This window comes from Mixophyes fleayi, chromosome 2, assembly GCF_038048845.1.
Source record: "Mixophyes fleayi isolate aMixFle1 chromosome 2, aMixFle1.hap1, whole genome shotgun sequence".
NCBI classification, from domain to species: Eukaryota; Metazoa; Chordata; class Amphibia; order Anura; family Limnodynastidae; genus Mixophyes; species Mixophyes fleayi.
The window spans coordinates 76,452,183-76,472,068 of record NC_134403.1 but is presented as its reverse complement, the minus strand read 5'-3'; the positions used below and the strand labels follow the sequence as shown (position 1 = coordinate 76,472,068).

General features: G+C 39.1%; 1 protein-coding gene across 1 annotated transcript in view; it reads right to left on the bottom strand.

Annotated features, from left to right (window-relative positions):
- Window positions 1-1,722: 1,722 nt before the first annotated feature.
- The window catches only part of TFCP2 (transcription factor CP2), a 43,848-nt gene continuing 25,684 nt past the window's right edge, over window positions 1,723-19,886 (bottom strand). Inside the window, exons 4-15 of the mRNA XM_075199319.1 lie at window positions 19,082-19,187; window positions 17,630-17,736; window positions 17,096-17,248; window positions 14,823-14,933; window positions 13,735-13,823; window positions 12,736-12,811; window positions 10,663-10,756; window positions 8,759-8,849; window positions 6,491-6,600; window positions 5,793-5,935; window positions 5,179-5,230; window positions 1,723-3,003 (exon numbers count right to left, since the gene is read on the bottom strand). Of these exons, the coding sequence (XP_075055420.1) occupies window positions 2,966-3,003; window positions 5,179-5,230; window positions 5,793-5,935; window positions 6,491-6,600; window positions 8,759-8,849; window positions 10,663-10,756; window positions 12,736-12,811; window positions 13,735-13,823; window positions 14,823-14,933; window positions 17,096-17,248; window positions 17,630-17,736; window positions 19,082-19,187 (1,170 nt within the window). The 3' untranslated portion in view covers window positions 1,723-2,965. The remainder of the gene's footprint in view (window positions 3,004-5,178; window positions 5,231-5,792; window positions 5,936-6,490; window positions 6,601-8,758; window positions 8,850-10,662; window positions 10,757-12,735; window positions 12,812-13,734; window positions 13,824-14,822; window positions 14,934-17,095; window positions 17,249-17,629; window positions 17,737-19,081; window positions 19,188-19,886) is intronic.

Genomic DNA, 19,886 nt, shown 5'->3' with positions numbered 1-19,886 from the left:
ATACCATGTGGTGACAGAATACTTACTGAGCTCCTATAAGACATTGTGCAATGCAAACAGTGGGAAGTATTTTGCTTTCAAGGCAGGAGCCGACAGACTTTGATTGGTTACCCAAGATTAATCACACAGGATCTTAAGACCAAAGTAGCAGACAATTTAAATATAGTCTAAAGGCGTTATTGCAGGAAATAGGACGGGACACGCCTTATATAGGTTAAATTAAGAATGTGTAATAAATGTACATTGCAGTTCGACTTAGTTAACCTGTATTACTGATCTAAGATTTTTCAAAACTGCACAAGATAATCTACATGCACTGTACACCAAATTAATCCATCAACTCGTATGCCCAAACTTCACAAACCAGACCACCAAGAGGCCAAATTTAAAATAGAAGACATTTTAAAAAATATATAAATAAAACCTTGTTCTGTGTAGTATTCACCTCATTCCACATTTGATGTTGAAATTTCGCCATTTAGGTAATCCCCATTTTTTATCTTCAATGCAAACCACACCACAGGGCAGAATGAGCTAACACTGGTGTCATCCCAACTCTAAACATAAATTCTGTGACTCTAAAAACAGTCTGGAATGGTTTTATGCGAAAGTGGAACTCAAACGATGATTGTTGAAGCTTTGCACCTCTGTGAAATGACCTGTTCAGAGGCAAACTTCACTGCAACTTCAATCATCTGTAATCTGAGCAACTCATAGGCGTACTGCTACTCCCTGGAGATAATCACATCCTATTGTGAGGAGATCCTTCCATCTTATTCCAAATTAAATCAATAACTAATAAACTAAATCAATGTACTAATTATCGATAAACTAGTCAAATAGGGGTAGTAATAGGCTGACAATATTTGGCTATGTTGCAGCATCAACTGGTACTATGCTTGAATTATGGCATGAAGATGCACTCCACACACAATCGTGCACTGACATGTGAAGCCAAAGAGCCATCATTGACATTTGTTGCTTCTGCCAATACTTTCCTTTCCACCTGCCTGAATCTACTCCTGTTTGCCCCCAGATAAGTCAATACCCACCACTGTTGCCTGTATTGTTGGTTGATTGGCTAGGTTAGACTCCTGCATTAGATCAATCTGATGTAAATAATCATTTTACTCCCAAAATTGTTTAGTTTTTTTTTTTGTCATGTCTTAAACTGTTTACACAGTACCACTGGGTACCTGTATACTCACTTTATTACACTGGTGTGCTAGTTCTGTGCTTGTAACCAGTTGACACAAATTGCCATGCTCTAGTTGTCATGTATCCCTTGTGACCAGTCACATGACCAAGTGCCCTTTACCACAGGATGTACTTCTAGTACAGACCAATTCTCAACATAAATTATTTTTTATTTTACTGGACAGTCAACTACTAGAATTATCAACTTCAACAAGGATGGCTGCTCAGAGCATAAATGCAAGCAAAAGTAAAACTCATTTCTTCTAAGACCAAAACAGATATATCTATTACTATATTAATACTGTATTTTAAAGTTTAGAAGTAGAAGGCTTCTTTTCCTACTGGAATATAAGTCTGCAACTATCAGAAATGTGATGACTTATGATCCTAAGTGGTCTTTTTAGGCCAGTAACAGGGCTTTCCATGATTGTGATGTGGATCAGAAAAGTTACATAGTTGATAAGGTATGTGTCAATTTAAAAAATAAAGACGACACCTTTCATAACGCAGCATGATCTCAGAATCTTTGAAATGGCAGCAGTGTTTTTATTATCAGAGGTATGAGCTGTCCCACAAGACTTGTTGAATGCCACAGGTGCTTCCATAAATATTGAACAACAACGCCTTGCAAATCTCTTAGAAATTAAAATGCAACAATAACTGGAGCAAAACAAAGTTACAAAAGGAAAATAAAAAAAAGGAAAAAAACAAAAAGAAACAAACAGATCAGTGATCTAGCAACCTATTAGGGGAAAAAAATAAAAACGTTGAAATGTAATCAGTTCAGTTGATTTGAACGCTCTCTTTACACCAGGTTTGGTCACTCTTTGGCTGTCAAGTTATCACTTAAGTACAAGTCTCATCACACCCTGCCATTTATTGCACGCAGGAACCTATATTTTAACAAAACGTTTACAGGCAAAGGGTGAGTCTTGTTGAAACAATGCGAATCGCCAAGGTCACTGATGTATACAGCATTGAGAAACAAGTTATCTAATCAGTGACAGGAACTTTCCCTGGCCAGCAGTCAGGTAAACATAATAAGTGTCATCTCCTGTGGCAGACCGTTAAAAAAAATATATACGTATAAAGGCAAGTAAAAATTTTAGGACTTGAGAACGGGGGACAGCTGGGGAAGATGGCTGGTGTTACAAAAAGCATCATACAAAAAGACACATGCTACATAAAAAAAATACTAACCCCCTTACCATCTTTCGGACAGTACAGTTTTGGTGGGGTGATCAATAACATACAACAATATGCTTCAAGAATATTGTATCCACTTTCCAGCAGCCTGTGAGAACAGCTTAAAATGTTTATTTTTGTTTACGTATAAAAAGGAAGAGGACAGTGAATTTATGAGTCAAAGTAAAGTACTACCCTGACCATATTTTACATTATCCAAGTTCACGTCATTTTAATATATCTGGAGTTGCTCGTCCTTGTGCAGACAAAACTAGATCAATAGGCCATTGTCAAGAGAGTTACCACTTTGTTTCATCACTGTAATAAATTCATTAGCTTGTTTAATAGAATGGATGTTTGATTTCAGTCTGCACAAGCAAGATCAACCCCCTTTTTCTCATCATGGGGAATTTTTTTTTAAAAAAAGTCACGTAGTTTGCCAATAATATTAATATGGCTCACACTTCGAGATTCAGTGGTCTCTAGTGCATTCAAGTCTTGTGAGCCTGCCTATTGGAGTGCTCTGGGAGACTGGATCTGTGTCTTCAGTGATGAAGGGACAAGGTGTATCAGCTATGGCACCTTATTTTAAGATGATGTGGTAGCTGTCATTTGCTTCAGCTGGAAGACAAGAAAAAAAAGATTCAAACATAGAAATGCAGAATTTCTCTCTTGAAATGGCTTAACAGTAACATTTCTGGATTCCTTTACATCAATCGCAACATGTAAAGATAAAGGATATTGCTCAGGTAGATTAAAAATGTAATTATAGTGATGGTTATCATGTAAATTCAGAATAGACAGTTTGTAGAAATAAGTGCACCCATCTACAGTGTTTATATAAATCTACTGTATATCTCCTGCACTAAATCTACCTTCTTTGGTAGAACTTGAACATGGAAGAAAATATATTAGACTTACCATCACTTACGTAATCCCTGTGCTTCATATATTTACAAGGACTTTTGTTAGTTGTTAACATAACTATAAATGAATCAATGTACTAACATTACCATAAAAGTCACCAGTAATAATAACGTTTGTTCAGGACAAAGAGCTTGAATACATAGCCATGGGATCAACAATGCTTAGGACGTCTGTGATATTCTTGTCATTTTACACCCCATGCCCAAAAGTGCTAATTTACACTTTAAAATGAATATGGTCGTACACTAGCCGCTGGCAGATTTGGACAAACACATACATAAATGCATACAACCAAATCTGAAAGAGGCGAATGTACAACCCCCATGCCTGACAGAGCTCAGTTAACATGGTAAGATGATCACTTACAGTCATAGCCTGACCATAGATACGATCCACTGTGTCCCACATCTGATACCTACCTGCCAGATGAACATCAATCTTTTTGGGTCCATACACACTGCGATTTGCAGCCAACGGCTTAGCCTGCCATTCACATTACAGTTTGTATGGGGACCTGTAACTCTGATCCTCACACTTTTCCTGACATTTCCCATCTCATAACATATACCATAGTGTCAGCCACATAATGGAAATGCAGGAAGACCTGGGTCCTGCAGAAGGCAGCACAAATTAAATCTGCAGCAATCCCATTCACTAGGTGATGGCACCCCCTCCTCATCATTGAGAGGTGCTAGCAACCACTGAATAAAGACTGTTTCAACAGCTTGTGAGTGTGGTCTGAGCAGGGCCGGATTAAGGGAATGGAGGCCCCTGGGCTAAGGGGGCCTCCATTCCCCCGTGAGGGCCCCCCCCCCGGCACTTACCTCCTTCTCCGGCGCGCTGTTTGCTCTTTACTGAGGAGATCTCGTGAGAGTGAGACTCACGAGATCTCCTCAGTAAGGAGACTACAGCGCGCCGGAGAAGGACCGCAGTGAAAGTGCTCAGCACTGATCGTGCCTGGGGGCGCCCCCGACCGATCAATACTGCTGCTGAGCACTTTCAAGGGCCCCCTGGATGCCATAGGCCCCTGGGCTGTAGCCCAGTTAGCCCTATGGTTAATCCGGCCCTGGGTCTGAGCTGCTACTATCTATGAGCAACTGTCTGCAGAGCTCCAGACTTCATTCTACTACACAGAGGGCCCTGGCAGGAGGGTCCTGCTCAAATCACACCAGAGAGGACAGAAGGATGCTGGAGATTGCAGAAAAAGAATCTGTGTATAAAACTGTATTCTAAACACAATCTGTCAACAGTTCCACAAGTTGGGCTTAGAAACAACAGCATGGCTGTTAGAGGAATTTTACAATAAGCACTGCTGTTAAACACAAGAAAATTCTGTTGGATGACCCTCTCTATCTGAAGCCAACTCTGCTAGTCCACTTCTGCTGACTGTGGGCAAAAACAGCCATAACACAACCACAATGCAGCTTGAAAAGAGGAGACCACTCATTCATTGTGAACAGTGAGGAATTGCAGCAACCTACATCATAGCCATCAGTGCCACCACATTCCTCTGAACACCCAGTTGGGTACAAGACATTTTTCAGGCAAGTTCTGCAAGTAAATCACCTGCTCAGCGCAAAGAGTAGTAGCAAAAACTAGATCGTTACTGCACCGTGACTTTCAAAATGAGGGAACGAATGGGAGAGGGAGGACACCACATCTCAGATATTACTGTTTCTATTCTTCATTTTTGTTTGTTCAGAACTACTGGTGATCAGTATGTACATTTGATCATAAAACCTAAACAATACAAAAAGCTGCTAGAATATGAGGTTTTCAACTCAAAAGTAAACAAGTTTTAATTCAGAGAGACCGCTGCATCCAACACAGGTGTGAATTACATTAACAAGCACAAGGTCAGTGTCCTACCTTTCATCGTATCCAACACAAAGCATGACTCATCTTGAAAGTTTTGAATCATCTATAGAAATAGAAGTACATTAGTTATCATTATCCACCATCTTTCTCAGAATGGAACAGACTGAAAAGAATTCTACATCAAATAAAATGATCCAATATCAAATGAAAATTAGGAACAAAAGCTTTCATACACTATAATAAAAAAGTAACATGCCAATACCAGCGAGCCCTCCTTTAAGTGTTCTCAAACTTTGGTATGTGAAACATTTAAATAAATTCCATCCTACCAGCTCTGGCCTTGGTTTTCAGTGTGACTGGAAGCTTTCATGCAGCAATGGTTCCAGTGCTCATTATGTTGCCTATATTGTTACTTTACGAATAATTTTCCATGTATGAAAACTATTACAGTTTACTTTATTGCCAGTAAAACTTATGGTCAACGTGATTCTGTCCAGAGAAACTGGATTCTCATTTGTCATTTATTAATAATGGTCACAAGGATTGGTATTCTGGATGCTAATCCTAACCAGTCACAACTGTCCATCTGACATTTAGAGGAATATGGTGTATTTTCTCATTGAGCATCATAATCAAAGTTATCATTGTAGACGTCAGTAAATTACCTCATCACTTATAAGTACATGAATGCCTGTGGGTCCCTGTTTGTAAATCTGGTTAATTTGATGAGGCGAAATATTGAAAAGTTGGGCAATCTTTTCAGTTAATTCCATAGACGTGAGGTCCTCCAGGTAGATGGCATGATACACTGTGGAGAAGAAGGGATGCTTTTAATTCACATTTGTAAGGAACGCAATACTGCTTATCAAACCTAAATACAACCTAGTACCTGTGGTAAGTGCTCTGTCAACAAAGACGCTATATCGGTGCAGATATAAAGGTCTGTCCTAGAATGTAAAGTAACAAAAACTACCAACAGTTACTTCTATAAGAAGAAAGTTTGAGCTATTCACAGACTCTGTGCTTTTTTGCACACGTGAAGGAAACCATTTTGGATTCTTTCTGAGCAGCAGATTACAGAAAGAAAGAGCTGAACACTGCTTAAAAAAATAAAAAATTAAAGATTACTAGCTCACTACCATATTCAGCACCAAAGTTCTCGAATGGACACGTGTTAAACCTGCACATGTATATTAAACACTATCGATTATTCGATATTCATGAAAAAAAAAACCCAAAAACATTAGGGTTTCATTAACATTTTAATAAGTTTCATTAGAAGTTTTTAAAACAAATTCGAGAACTCCAAAAATATATTACTGTTCTCTAAGGATTATTACTATACTCCAAGCAAAAGACTTACCATAAAAAGCACCATTTCCTTGCTCGCCATTCTCATGTTTCTGCTGCTGATGCTCCCTCAGTTGCTGAGATTCCTGGCAAACGTAAATTGTGAGCCTTGGCCGCACCATTCTAGTGGATGAGAAAAAGTGAAAAATGACTGGCTCCTCTGTATAGGAAAACTTTGCACCAACAAATGTTGGAAAGCTTAGGTAGAGGAGTTTGTCTGTGACTGGATCACTGATAAAAATGGTATAAATCTATTCAAAGGAAATCGCGCAGGGCGCTTATTTATATAATTGCACATGCACTTATTTTTGATATTGTGTATATTTTGAGATAGGAAATCATTATTTCTGAGAACAGGGTATTTTTTTTTTGTTTTAATCTTTCTAAAGGAAATGCCTTATTTCTGATGTATATATCTGATACAATGAGCCTTTATTTACAAAGTCTTTTGTGTATTGGGATGTGTTGTGTCATTGTTTGGGGTTTGTAAGGTTGCTAGTGGAAACCGACAATTAGGCATATGGGGAGGGAGTCTGATAGCAGGAATTGCCAACTAAGTTTTTTGATGAAGTGTCAAATGCCTGCTCTGGCCAAAGGCCCAGCAGTGGCTCGTTACTGTGTGGCCTTTTGTCAGAGTGTTCAAACCTTTCTGAACATTGTCAACAGCATATGATGCATAACATCACAGCGTCTCTAGAATTTCATAGATAAGTGTAAATATTGTTGGCTTTACACTGCATGTAAATCCATGTTTGTGTAAACACATTTCTTCCTGATTCTAAAAATAGCCTGTGTCCAACTGACCTGATCACCAAGTACCTTTAACCAGTGAGAGAGCAAATAAACATCTTGCTTCAAAGACCTGCTTGAAAACATCTTCAATATTGCTGTATTCCTGTGACCTGCAGAGTAGACCGTAAATCTAATACATTCTCCGGCTGTTTCTGAGGTTGGACCCAGCTTTTCCGGTACCACCGCTCTGCAAGCTACCCGGCAGCCCTGGTCAGTGTGATAGGCCAGGGGGGGGATCCATCCACAGCAACCCTGATCTATCAGAAGAGATCAGGAGTACCAGCCCAAGTACACCAGCAACGAGATACGCTAGCAGCGTCAATTACCCAGAAGAAACCTGGTTCTGGATGCCGGTATAGGAGTCCAGTGGTGGCAGCATTTGTAAGCCCTCCTACTGCGGCAGGAGGGCGCATTTGAGATAATGAAAGGGAGTGGTGGGAAAGAAAACCCAGCCGATTCCCAGCAACAACAGACAGGGTGGCATAGGCGGTCCATCCAGTCACAGTCAGTCATTCTACAAGTATCTTCTATCCACTATAGCCAAGGAGTTTAATCAAGGACAAGCTGGGTGGCATATGCCCCCAGGACAGTCCTATGGTGGACTGCCTGAAAGATCGTTGGACTCGCTCTTTGGAGGGAATTCAATTGACAGTGTTAATAATAATAATAATAATAATAATAATAATAATAATAGAGAATAATTCGGCATGCGAACTACTATCGTTACTAACCGAATAATTTGCTTGTTGGGGGTCCTTCAAAATGAGGCCTGCGTTATTCTCAAGAGTAACGCTGTCAATTGACTCCCCCCCCCCCACCCCCCCCCTTTGTATTGCTTTTTATTCATTTAGAAGGGTCCTGGCCTGGACACTGATGCACTTCCTGGTTGTTTACCCCTTACCTGGGACCAACCATCTTATTGCAAGTCACTACCCTCCCCCCTCTAAAATTATGGGCATCCTGCAGTGTTTGTGTTGTCAATTGCCCCCTTTAAATGAATGCACTCATTTGTGACCAACACAAATGAGTTGTGCATATGACATGACAGCGTCTGCAGAGGTGTATCATTTAGCATGTGCAAGTGAGGGGAGCTGGGCGGATGGGACCGCTGAAAGTTAAATGCAGGCTGGGCCCATACTTCTGCCCTTAATGCTACATCCGCATGCAAAAAATACATGTTTTGCAGGAAGATTATTATACGTAACAGGTGGAGAGTGTGCATTTGTGTGGGCTTGCCTGGCTTGTGGGTGGACGCAGAGCACTTTTTCTAGTGAATGGATGACCGAATATGCTTCATGTTCACATTGGGCCATAAGACTTTATAAAGTAAGTTTATTACCAACCAGTTATCAGTCACAAATATTGCTACTTTTAATAAAAGGGACAATTATATTTATTCCACAAACCTAAGGTCAAGTACGCATGGCAGTGTTCTATAATAGTGGGAAGCAGCCATTCCAACATAGCCACCCACCAATGAAAAACTCACCTCCCTTTCAGTGCATTGAAAAGCCGAATGCCATCAGCAGGCCCACAGATCTGGATAACATCGTCTCTAGTTAGCTTTAATAAATCTGCACCTGAAACAAATGGAAAAGCTCATGTTGCTTTAGCTTCATGGGCAACTACAAAAATTGATGCCTGCAAGTCTGACATATCTACACATTTAATGGGAAAATTAAAAACTATGTACAGGTATGGGATCTCTTATCCGGAGAGCAGTAAATTATTGTCACTTGTTTGTTGAAATGTCAGGCACACAGGCATGATCACGGAATACCCCCCTCCCCCCAGTCAATGTGCTGAGCATAGTAAAACATTATGAGGAGGGATGTACCAAGGCAGTGTTGGAAAAGAAATGGGTAGTTTTAAATGCAAAAAAGGATATTTTAGGCATTGTGCTCTAAGAAAACAAACAAAAAAACCTTATCTGATAACCGTTCCAAGCAATCCGGATAACGGATCCCATAATCGCACTTCTTATATTTTTCTGAGGAAGAGCAATGTATGCCTCAAAGAAAAGGGAAGTGTGAGGGTAGGTAAAGTACTACGTGTTCCAGGTCTATGGGAATGAATGCCAGGATACCCCCTTTTTCCCCCCTTATTTAACAATATTCAACAACCAGTATATTGACTACTTAAACTGTAAATAATCAGAAACAGTTGTGGTTTGTGAGGTTTTGCATAGAAATAAAATAAAGGCATAAAGAGTCTAGAAGTATGGAAAGAGCATGTTTTAATCTGCCAAGTAAACTTATGTGGTCTGTACATCTGTAGCTATGTATACTTCTGAGATGGGCATAGACAGTGGCTACCTGTCCTGGATACTCTGGACTGGGACATTTAACAATTAGAGATTGTTTAAAAAACAAAACCTAACTAACCCATTCTTCAAGGTTGCAGTGAATGGCAAATAGTGAAAGACCATTATGATGATTAAACGGCACTGTAGGCTATGGTCTGAACTACTATTCATGAGAACATAGTCTCTGAATTTACAAGATGTCACTAGTTCTTATGTTGACATGTTGCATTTTCATGAATATTGGTTTGACCTTCAAAAGGCGAGTTATAATGTCTACTTATTTCTTTATCTCTGAATCCAGAAGGAACAGTTCTATATAAGTCACTATATACCATGTGTAACTGTACTGAACTAAAATCTAGTGAGGTATATATAATAAGTAATGTGCAGTGATATTTCAACAAGACCTTCTGTCTTTCCTACATTCAGATGACCAATATACTGACTTGTACATGACTGTCTGTAACTTTTATTAAATACATTGCTATCCTTCTGGAATCCAATGCTAATAGTACAGCAGAGCTGTCTAGTAATCCAGACCAAGTAAAAAGCTAAAAAGCACAGCTATAAAAAGCTAGAAAGTAAAAACACTAGTAGTTTAAATGTTGCAGGAGTGTATAGGGCATGTATAGGACATTAGTCATATCAAGGTGGAAAATACCTTTAAATAGTTATGTGGAATATACACTAGTAAGAGTTTAGACATTTGTCAAAAAATAACCCTTATACCAACACTCCTACAGCATATGAAACTTAGTGTTATTACTACAGCTACAATCAGAGTACACAGTCGGTGTTCAAGTGTGGGTTGGCTGCAAGTTATGAATAGCAGAGCTAACAGGGCATCTTCTGCTTGCTGTATAAGAGTGCCTGCTGCTTAGTGCTAGGACTCTTTCAGGGAACTATTAGACTAGCATCTGTGCTTTTGCCCAAAACACAACATTTTGCTTTCATGCTCAGCTGTATTTCACCACTGTTTGAGAGAAGTAAACACCAGTGTTTGGAGCTAGGGAGGGAGAGAAGGTAGGTTGCAGGTTGAGGGAATGTGAAACAGCACTGCATTAACACTTTTCCTCCTAGGGAGTTACCTGAGAAATTTGTGAATAGCCGCGAGAATGCAGCAAATCTATTTCTATGTAGCCACTGTTGTGCCTCCTGAGGGGTTGATGTAGGCAAGAGGTTCTACAAGAGAAATGCATAAAGAGAGCTCCACAAAACTCCATTCTGTACATTAAGTAACAAATCAGTGTCTCACTGAGAAGGGCATTTCCTCTTCTAGAAGACTGTGTTCACCCTGCATGAGGTACTTGTGTGCACTGTCACACCTTTACCCTCTCTTTCCTAAAACATTTAGTGGCAAGTAACTAACACAAGGATGAGCAAACCAAGCTTACATGCCCCAAAGCAGTGCATGTTACAGTAAGAGCTATCAACAAAATCCCTCATGCCCTTAATGACTGCAGGTATGTGTACCGCAATGACCAGACCCACTGTCGTGCATTTGTGAATAACTTACATGTAACACTCTACCCTAGCAAAGTGTATGGGGAGCTTTGGGGACAAAAGGTATTTCTGTTAGCATAGCCGAATTAATATATTTCCACTTATTAGCAATATACAGGGAAACCTAGCCACATGAAGAGAAGAAAAAAAAGGGTAACATTTGTTAAAAAGGGCCAACCTTATTCCTTTCTGACAGATTAGTTCATTATTTTCTCGAGTTGAGAGATACAAGTGAAGTTCATATGGCCGTAAGGGCTCAGATGGAGGTAATCTTACACATGCACTGATTTCAAGCGTTCTCTGAAAACCCTCCTCTTCAGACAAGCTTATAATATTCCTCAACCAACCTCTTAACCTCACTACATTACCCTATTACCATCCGTTACACAATTTCACACAAGACAACTACCCTCTGACCAACATTGTTGTGTGACTGGATCATTTAGCTTATGAGTCACTTTTACCTTTGCAGTCTGGCTGGACCAAAATGCAAAATGTAGACTTAACCTCATGTATCAAACACCCATTGTCCATAGATTGTAAGCTTGCGTGCAGGGCCTTCTCACCTCTGTCTGTTTTACCCAGTTTGTTTATTAGTTTACTGTATTTGTCCCCCAATTGTAAACCGCTACAGAATATGTTGGCGCTATATAAATAAATGATGATGACTATGCACTGCAGTGGGGCACACAGGCTGGTTTCTGCTCAGTTTTGTTTAGTACAATTCTTGCTTCAAGGCAAACATGCCATTTGTATGAACATACACTGGAAAATTAGATGTACAATAATTGAATACATCTCTCTGTAATCTACGCACATTACAAAGACCTTACTGCTAATCCTCTCTGAAAAAAGGCACAGGAACAGCAGTGAATTTTATGGTGATCTTATATCTTTTTCCATGAGGACTGCACCACACCACTTTATCACGTGGATGAGGAATCCTGCCCAGACCACTATGTACAGGAGGACAAGTGGTACTGGGACCTTTCCTACACCGGTAGACTCACTGGTTGTCCAACATTGTGTAATGGAGAGGGCTATGCCCAAAACAAGCCGATTCAAAAAACATTTTAGATACACACCCCCTGCAACCCCACAAGAACAATTAAAAAAAAATATATATAAAAAAAATAATGACAGGGATATCATTTGGTGTATCGAACAGGCAGTTTCTACTATCTGGTGTCAGCCGGCTCTTTAACGGATTTATGCAACCTACGACTCTCCTGCTGACCTACAAGCACCAACAAGCCCAGCCAGCAGCAGGGTATGTTTGGACTTGTAAAAGTTTTTTTGTTTTTTTTAAAAAAAACTAAAATAAATAAAAAAGCTGGAGAGCCATGGGCTGTCTTACCCAGCACTATAGCAGTTCAACTCCATTACATTTTAGTTCTTTCAAGGATATTTGGGTCACAGCTTGACTATGCAGCATTATCTTCCTGCCTTAGTATTGTAATGGCACTAAAATAAAAACCTATAAAGCAATACAGGTAAGTGTGGGGCTGTTGGACACCTCTAGCAGTAACAGGCAATGGTGTAAGTGCCAGCCTGTGGGGCTAATAGCTAACAAATGGTATAACATGGCTCTGTATAATGCACCTTTCCTGCAATCTAACAATAAAGCTAGACTTAAACAGCTGTATTATTGAAAGTACCTGAACGGGCGGCAACGCTGAACTTACATCCACGATGGGTGCGGGGGGTTCAGGTTGGTGATTTGGAGAACCATTACTGAAAAGCAGACAAGAAATAAACATTACTTAAGATAAAAGTATATATATTGTACAGAGTGGTGGGAATGAGACCCTAAGTGTTATCCAAATGGTGTCCCGATGCTCTTATCCACTGGTTAGTGCAAACAACTACAGCAATTAGCCTTCCACTGCTCAATGTCTACATTAGTTGGGTTCAGGCAACAACAAGGGAAGGTGTCTCCAGAATTATGAGGAGCTTTGGACACCCAAGGACTAGTAGAACCGGGAGGATTTCCTCTGAACAGTGTCCATTTAGCAAAATGATACAACATGTGATATGTTTAGACATTATTTCCCTCCTTTTTTAAACAACTCAAATAATCAAGAACTCTTTTGGCAAAAGACAACAATTTTAAATATAATATAAATCAGGGATCTGATGGGGATATTTATTGTCACCACTAAGGGCAGCAAATTGCCATACATAGTATCTACCCTGTGCTGCACAAAGCAAGTAGAGTATATAAATAAAGTATGAGAGGCTAATACCGGAGGGTCGGGGGGATGTATTATATAGTGGTCCCCTGAATAGCACTCTGTATGGTATACTGGTCACCACACAGATGTGCTATGTGAGCCTCTGCAGTGTGTGTCAACACTGACATCAAGCCTCAACCGAATGAGAGAACCTGCTCTATATTATAGTACAGATAACATAATATACACATCAGCTATTTCAGGTATATTATTTAACTCTGATTACACAGGCTTTCATATTTCGGTCACTGCTAGCCAAGAAACACTTGGCTCAAGAGCTAGTGCTCACCATATTCACCAAGTTGCAGTAAAAATAAGTTTGCATGTACTTTTGCTGTCAAAAATAACTTTCAAATTGCAAAACCAGTCCTGATAAGCAGGAATCAACATTCATTTTACTCAGATAAAGAGGAGACAACTTACCCTTCCCCGATTGTAAAACTACTGTGTGAACTGTTAAATCCAGGAGAGGGAGCATTTGTCACATATGTGATCTCTGGCCACGGTGAACACTGTTAATGACAAAGCTCTCATTCATCAGTAAGTCATACCTTTCTTTTGTTACAATAGTAGAAAATGAATTGCTGTTACGTTATATAATTCCTGCAAGAAATGTCTACGTCCAGAAAGATTTTGCTACCTGCTATGAGCACAATCATTGCACTAATGCTTCCGTCATAGCTTGCTTATGTAGAAAAGTATTACCTGCTCATATGCCTATACGGGATGCTTCACTGGAAAATATATAGCTCAGGGGATGTCTCACAAAATGTATATAGACGTATTGATCAAAGGTGAACATCTAACAATAGAGTGACCATAGTTTGATGTTCAAAACATTTTCATTTCAAACTTTTTTTTAAAAAAAAAAATCTATACAGACTTAAAGCAGCAACCTCATATACATTAACTAGCAAGTTAAAGTACCCTTTAAGCATTTTTCTTAGCGGTCCTCCTACAAATCTTTTTCAAAATCATAATGGAGCCCAGTATGGCTGCCAGTCACACACTGACTCTCAGCAAGTCATGTGATGGCAGAGGGGGGAGACGAATGGGGAGGATTTTAGATTGCACAATGTAGACAGAGCTTTGAGTGGTGTTCCAAAGCCTCTCTATTCACTACATCATATGCTGTGTGACTGTGGTGGCCATGGTAATCACATGACACTGTGCAGAATTATAATCAATAGCAGCCTGAAGAAACAAATCAATAAAAATGATAATTACATTCTTATAGCTTGCCTCAGTGATTTATTTAAAAGAAACAAAAAACACATGTTTTCCCCCCCACTATAACTATAACCAGTGGGGCTAAACACAATACAGCATGGAAAAAGAGAAAACCAACAAACGAAAACTAAACTGTGAATTTGGATGTGTCAGTGAAGGTTCAGTTGGATAACTGAACATACAACACTTTTTTTTAGAGATTCTAAAAACCAAACAAACAAAAATGTAGAAATCATATAGAGTCTGATGCCAGCTACTAGATTAGAGAACAAGGTATTTACCTCTGTGAGTATGGTGGTCTCATAGGAAGGTTGATATTTCTCCTTCTCTTGTGGGGTTCGCTTCTCCATCTTTTCTCGGTCAGTTTTCTGCTTTCGGTCTGCTCCTTTAGGCTACATGTTTATTAGACACGATAAGAAAATCATTAAATCACAATAAAACAAATGCTCCTTCTAACCGCCAGCCTGTCATTCAGGAATTACAATGAAAGTAATTGGTATTCTGTATACAATTGTGTTCCCGTGTACACTATTTTGGTTTTAATTATGCCTTGGTAACAAATTGCTGAAGTCATTAAACATGGCTTCTGTGTAGTCACAATGAGTGGATATTTTTCAAAGTTCTAGTACGAGGATGAAATAAAACTTTTTTTCTCTGTCACCTAAGGCCTAAGATTCTGATAGTTGGAATGGTTAAAAGTCAATTATTAAACTGGTTCATGATTCAAAACAATGTTATGCTCTCTAAAGCAACTAAATTAACACACGAGTTAAATTAATAAATCCTAGCATGCTAAATAAATTCCTCACGTAACTGCTAATATTGTCCTTGACACAAGGTCACTGAAGCCCTGAGGAAAAGGAATATCTTGGCTTTATGTTTAGGACACACATTTTGCATGTTATGAAGTGACAAGCTTCATGTTTGGCAGTACAAATGGAATGAAAACACAGACTTCACGATAGAGACCTACTTATATTGTTAAGCTGGCCACACACTGACCAATCCTGGTACTTGTAATGAGCAACAGGATCTGTGTCCAGTTTAGACCCACAAGTAGGATGAGATCCGGCCATTGTGCTCGCTAGATCTAATCACTTAGAGTATAGCTGTGGCCTATTAGTGAAGTCAGAAGATGACCACACACACAAGTAATTAGTAATCATCTGCTGTTATTTTACAACCACAATTCTGAACATGTTGGATAATAATCCTTTTTAATCAATTGGGTATCTGCCATTTCGGCCCTTTCATGTTGCAATATCAGGCTGGTTACCCCAAAATGTATTTCTATTTAGAAAAAATAAATAAAAACTTGCTGCAATTTTGGATCTAATGATTTAAAACACAGTGATGCTATCACTACATTAAAAACATCCCATAATAGAAAATATTCTACAAAAAGAAAGCCCATAACTCAGCATGAACAAAATGATACTCCTAGACATGTAGAGTACTTTACACTGCAGATGATGTGGGATGGGCACATCACCGATACCAAGAAATTAATGAAAAGACAAGGCTTGCAAAACATTGGCAACTGTCCCGGTTCCCTACTTTCCACAGAAGTTTGCACGCAAGGTCATGGCAATGCAACACTATTAACCCATTTTATCTTCATTTAATGTGAATTGAAAAAGATAACTGCAGAGAGAACAATAAACAAAATGACAGCGGGTGGGTGCGAGCACCAGGAGCTCTTGTTAAAGATTGCAGTGCCTTTTGCAGATATTTGTTGGAAAGGAGTCAATTTACTGCAGCCAGCACTAGTTGAAGGTTCATGACTGGAGAACAGTCATTTATATTTAAATGAAGGAAAACCACCCGAGGCAAAAAGCTGAAGTCTGGCATGAAAAAATTGTGTCTATAGCGGAATAGCAGTCAAACCAGTTGTAGGCATGTAGAGGAGGGCGATTCCTAGAACGAGCTATTGTGAGCTGCTGGAAGGAGCAGGCCATTATCTGAGCCAATAAATGTGATCAGAAGATCCTCATTCTGGAATTTCAGCTCATGTAAAACCAACTCCCCCCCTGTATAAGTGCTGCAAATCAGCATTTACAAGGCTGTAAAGACTTCAGTCACTTTGCCTTTAGAAGATGCTTTTGTTCATGATCAAGAGAAACAGGTCATTTAAAATGTTTCTCGTGCAGAATTTTTTTCTGGTGTCATCTTAAGGAAAAAATAAACTAATCTGCTGAAAGACACTTAACATTTTGGTTACAGCAATGTACCTAATTTTGTTAACAGCCTTTTCACAAGGAAGCCAAACTACAAAAACAGCCTGAAAACCTGCATAAGACATACAGCTATTCGCCATATTTTTCTAATCTGAAAAACAAAATATACGCAAGGCAGAATACACCACGATCCATCACAAATATCCATTGCACTCATGTACGCATCAGAAGTATTCAAAGAAAACAGTACTATACATGGCTATTTGTGGAATACAAAGCTGTATTTTTGGAAAACTGCCACTTTAACTAAACAAAAACAAAAAGCAGAGAGCTGTAAATATTCCCTGGCATCGCTGAGGGCTGGGAAACCGCCATACCTTGAACACTTTGATCTGACAGCTGGCCGAGTGCAGGTGCTCTGTATATTCTCCATTCTCGTTCTCCTTGAAAGTATCAATTTGGATTCGGAAGGGTACACCTTTCTCACCCCCGTGCTTCCTCATGGTAAATTCTGTACTAATGCAGTGGACCTGAGCACACATACAATAAATACATATCTCACACAATCCATGCTATAATTGATCAAAAGACTGTCTAATCATACTGCTTTCGCATGTCTCCCCTTCAGTAATAAAAACATAAGTGTGGTTCTGACTGCAATATTGTGCTTACTCGGAGCGAATTAATAGATGATGCAACTTATGTACCCGAGTACCTGGGAGCCACAGACTTATCACACATAATGATACACACAATAGAAGCAAACATTTTGTGTGCTGAACCAATGCAGTCCATCACCTCACAATGGATGGGAAAAGGAATAGTGGCACCTTGGAGAAAACTAGCATCCCCATAGCAAATGGATAGATATATACATACATATACATACACACATACATAAAGCTTCTTACTTGAATAAACACAGATGTTCTCTTTGCAGGATCCCAGAGAAATTCAACAGTGTTAAGCTGGGTTGGATTTGCTCGCGGGTCAATAATACCCACAGACATGGGGATATCTAGAAGGAGAAGAATAAATAAAAAAAAACAAACTGGTGTTTAACATAAAATTGTTCAAAACATAACTAGTGTGGACATTTAGACAGGCAGTATTACATGCAGAACACTATAAATCCCTTTTAAAGGCGCAGAGTGAAAAAGCGACCACAGCAGCTATTAAAGGAGGCTGCAACTCCAGGAAAAATGTGCAAAAATGTACAATAAAAATTAGCGCTTATTAAAAGCTTTTAGAAATTAAACTATTAAAACTAGTACTCGTGGATATATCTACATGTTTATTAAAATCTAAACAATTCTAATACATAAATTGACATTAATATAAAACAACATACAACAGTTTAATAGTAGATTACCTATGCTTGCCAGCTATAATATAACGTGTTGTTGTATGTCAGGAATAATAGTATATTCCTTGGATGGCTCTAAGTACACAAATGCCACAATCCTATTATATCCGCTGACAACACAATCCAGCAGGGGGTATAAATTAGTTCCAGGGTGATTAACACCCACTGAGCAGCTAGTAGACAAAGCTCTCATTAGCAAACATTTGCACAGTCCACAATTTAATGTAATTCAAAAATTAATTCCAAAAGTACTTTGGTGGATAATACCCTCTCCAAAAATAGTTGGCAAAGTCTTGTCAAATGTAAACCCCATTTTTCTCTCCAAGGCAAATACAAGCTAACCGGACCAATAATTTCACCATGCAAATTAAGTATTTTGTATAAGACCAAACCACCTCGTCAGCTGTATGTATAAAGGCACAATGTAGCAATAACTTAACGCGCTTCATCGTTATAGAGCGATTTAACCAGAGGAATTTTTACTAAGCGCTGTTATCATGTTACAGCATTCCAAGTAATTTGGAACTAGTATTTTTACTGAATCGGCTATATGACTGGGGGGGGGGTTGGGTGGGTAATGTGGGCTGTTCTTTGGACCCATTAATCACTCAATCATAGAAACAGACATATATGCATAATTTAAAAATGAATAAAAGTCTGTTTTGATAGTTGGAAAACACAAGGAAATTGAATATTCACAAGCTGGGGACTCCCCACTAACGCAGCTCATCATGTTTAAAGGGTAACCATCTTTTTTTCAAACTTTATTAATCTATTAATCTATAACCTAAGCAACTCTGTATTAACTAGAAAGCAATGATAGTCATTGTTTGGAATGGTTGCCAATGACCCATTTTTATTTTCTATTTTCATTTATCAGAGACACAGATTGACAATGTGGCCTGACCCAGTCACTGGGATGCAAACCTATGGATTCTGCAAAGCACATTCTTCCATAAAGAGACACAGTAGATTCAGTTACTATTACTCTTATTACCTATGTCAAGTATTCTGTCCCCAGGCCTGTTCCACCTCCAGCCTTCCAGTTGTTGGTGCTCCGTGTACTGAAGGCGTCGGTCATGAAACACCACTCTGAAGATGCTCTGAGAAACAAGAAAACCGGTTGAAGAAACACAGTGAAACAAGCAAAGATTGTCCGCAGCAGTCAGAATGTTTACACTAGAGACAAGTAACGTGCAGGAATCCATTTATATCTGTCGGTGCATTATCAGCTGCTTAACCAAGATGAAAAATATGTACAAACCTATCTTGTCCCCCAAAATTCAGAGCCAGCAACAAAGGACAAATTAAACTATTAATATAAAATCTATCCTGGCTACTCATATCTATATTTAGGTCAATATAGTTTCATTGCACTTATACACTGTGCCTATGTCAGAAAGGAGAAGTCGTCCTAAAATAGACAAAGAAATAGTGACCCTTGTTAGAGCTAAGGGTGTGCACCGGCCACTTTTAGTGTTTTGGGTTCTGATTTGTTTTGCCAAAACATCCGACGAAAGGTTTTGGTTCCGATTTATTTTTAAAAAAGCATAGAAAAGTGGAAAAAACAGTTTTGTGTTTTTGTTTTTTTCACTCCTACACTATTATTAACCTCAATAACATTCAATAACAATCATTTCCACTAATTTCCAGTCTATTCTGAACACCTCACAATATTGTTTTTAGGCCAAAAGGTTACACCGAGGTAGCTTGAGCACATAATGCCAAAAAAATAGGTACAAGATGGAATTGTTCTGGGCCCGCCCTCCCTCCCTCCCACCCCTCGTGAGATTCGTCGCGAG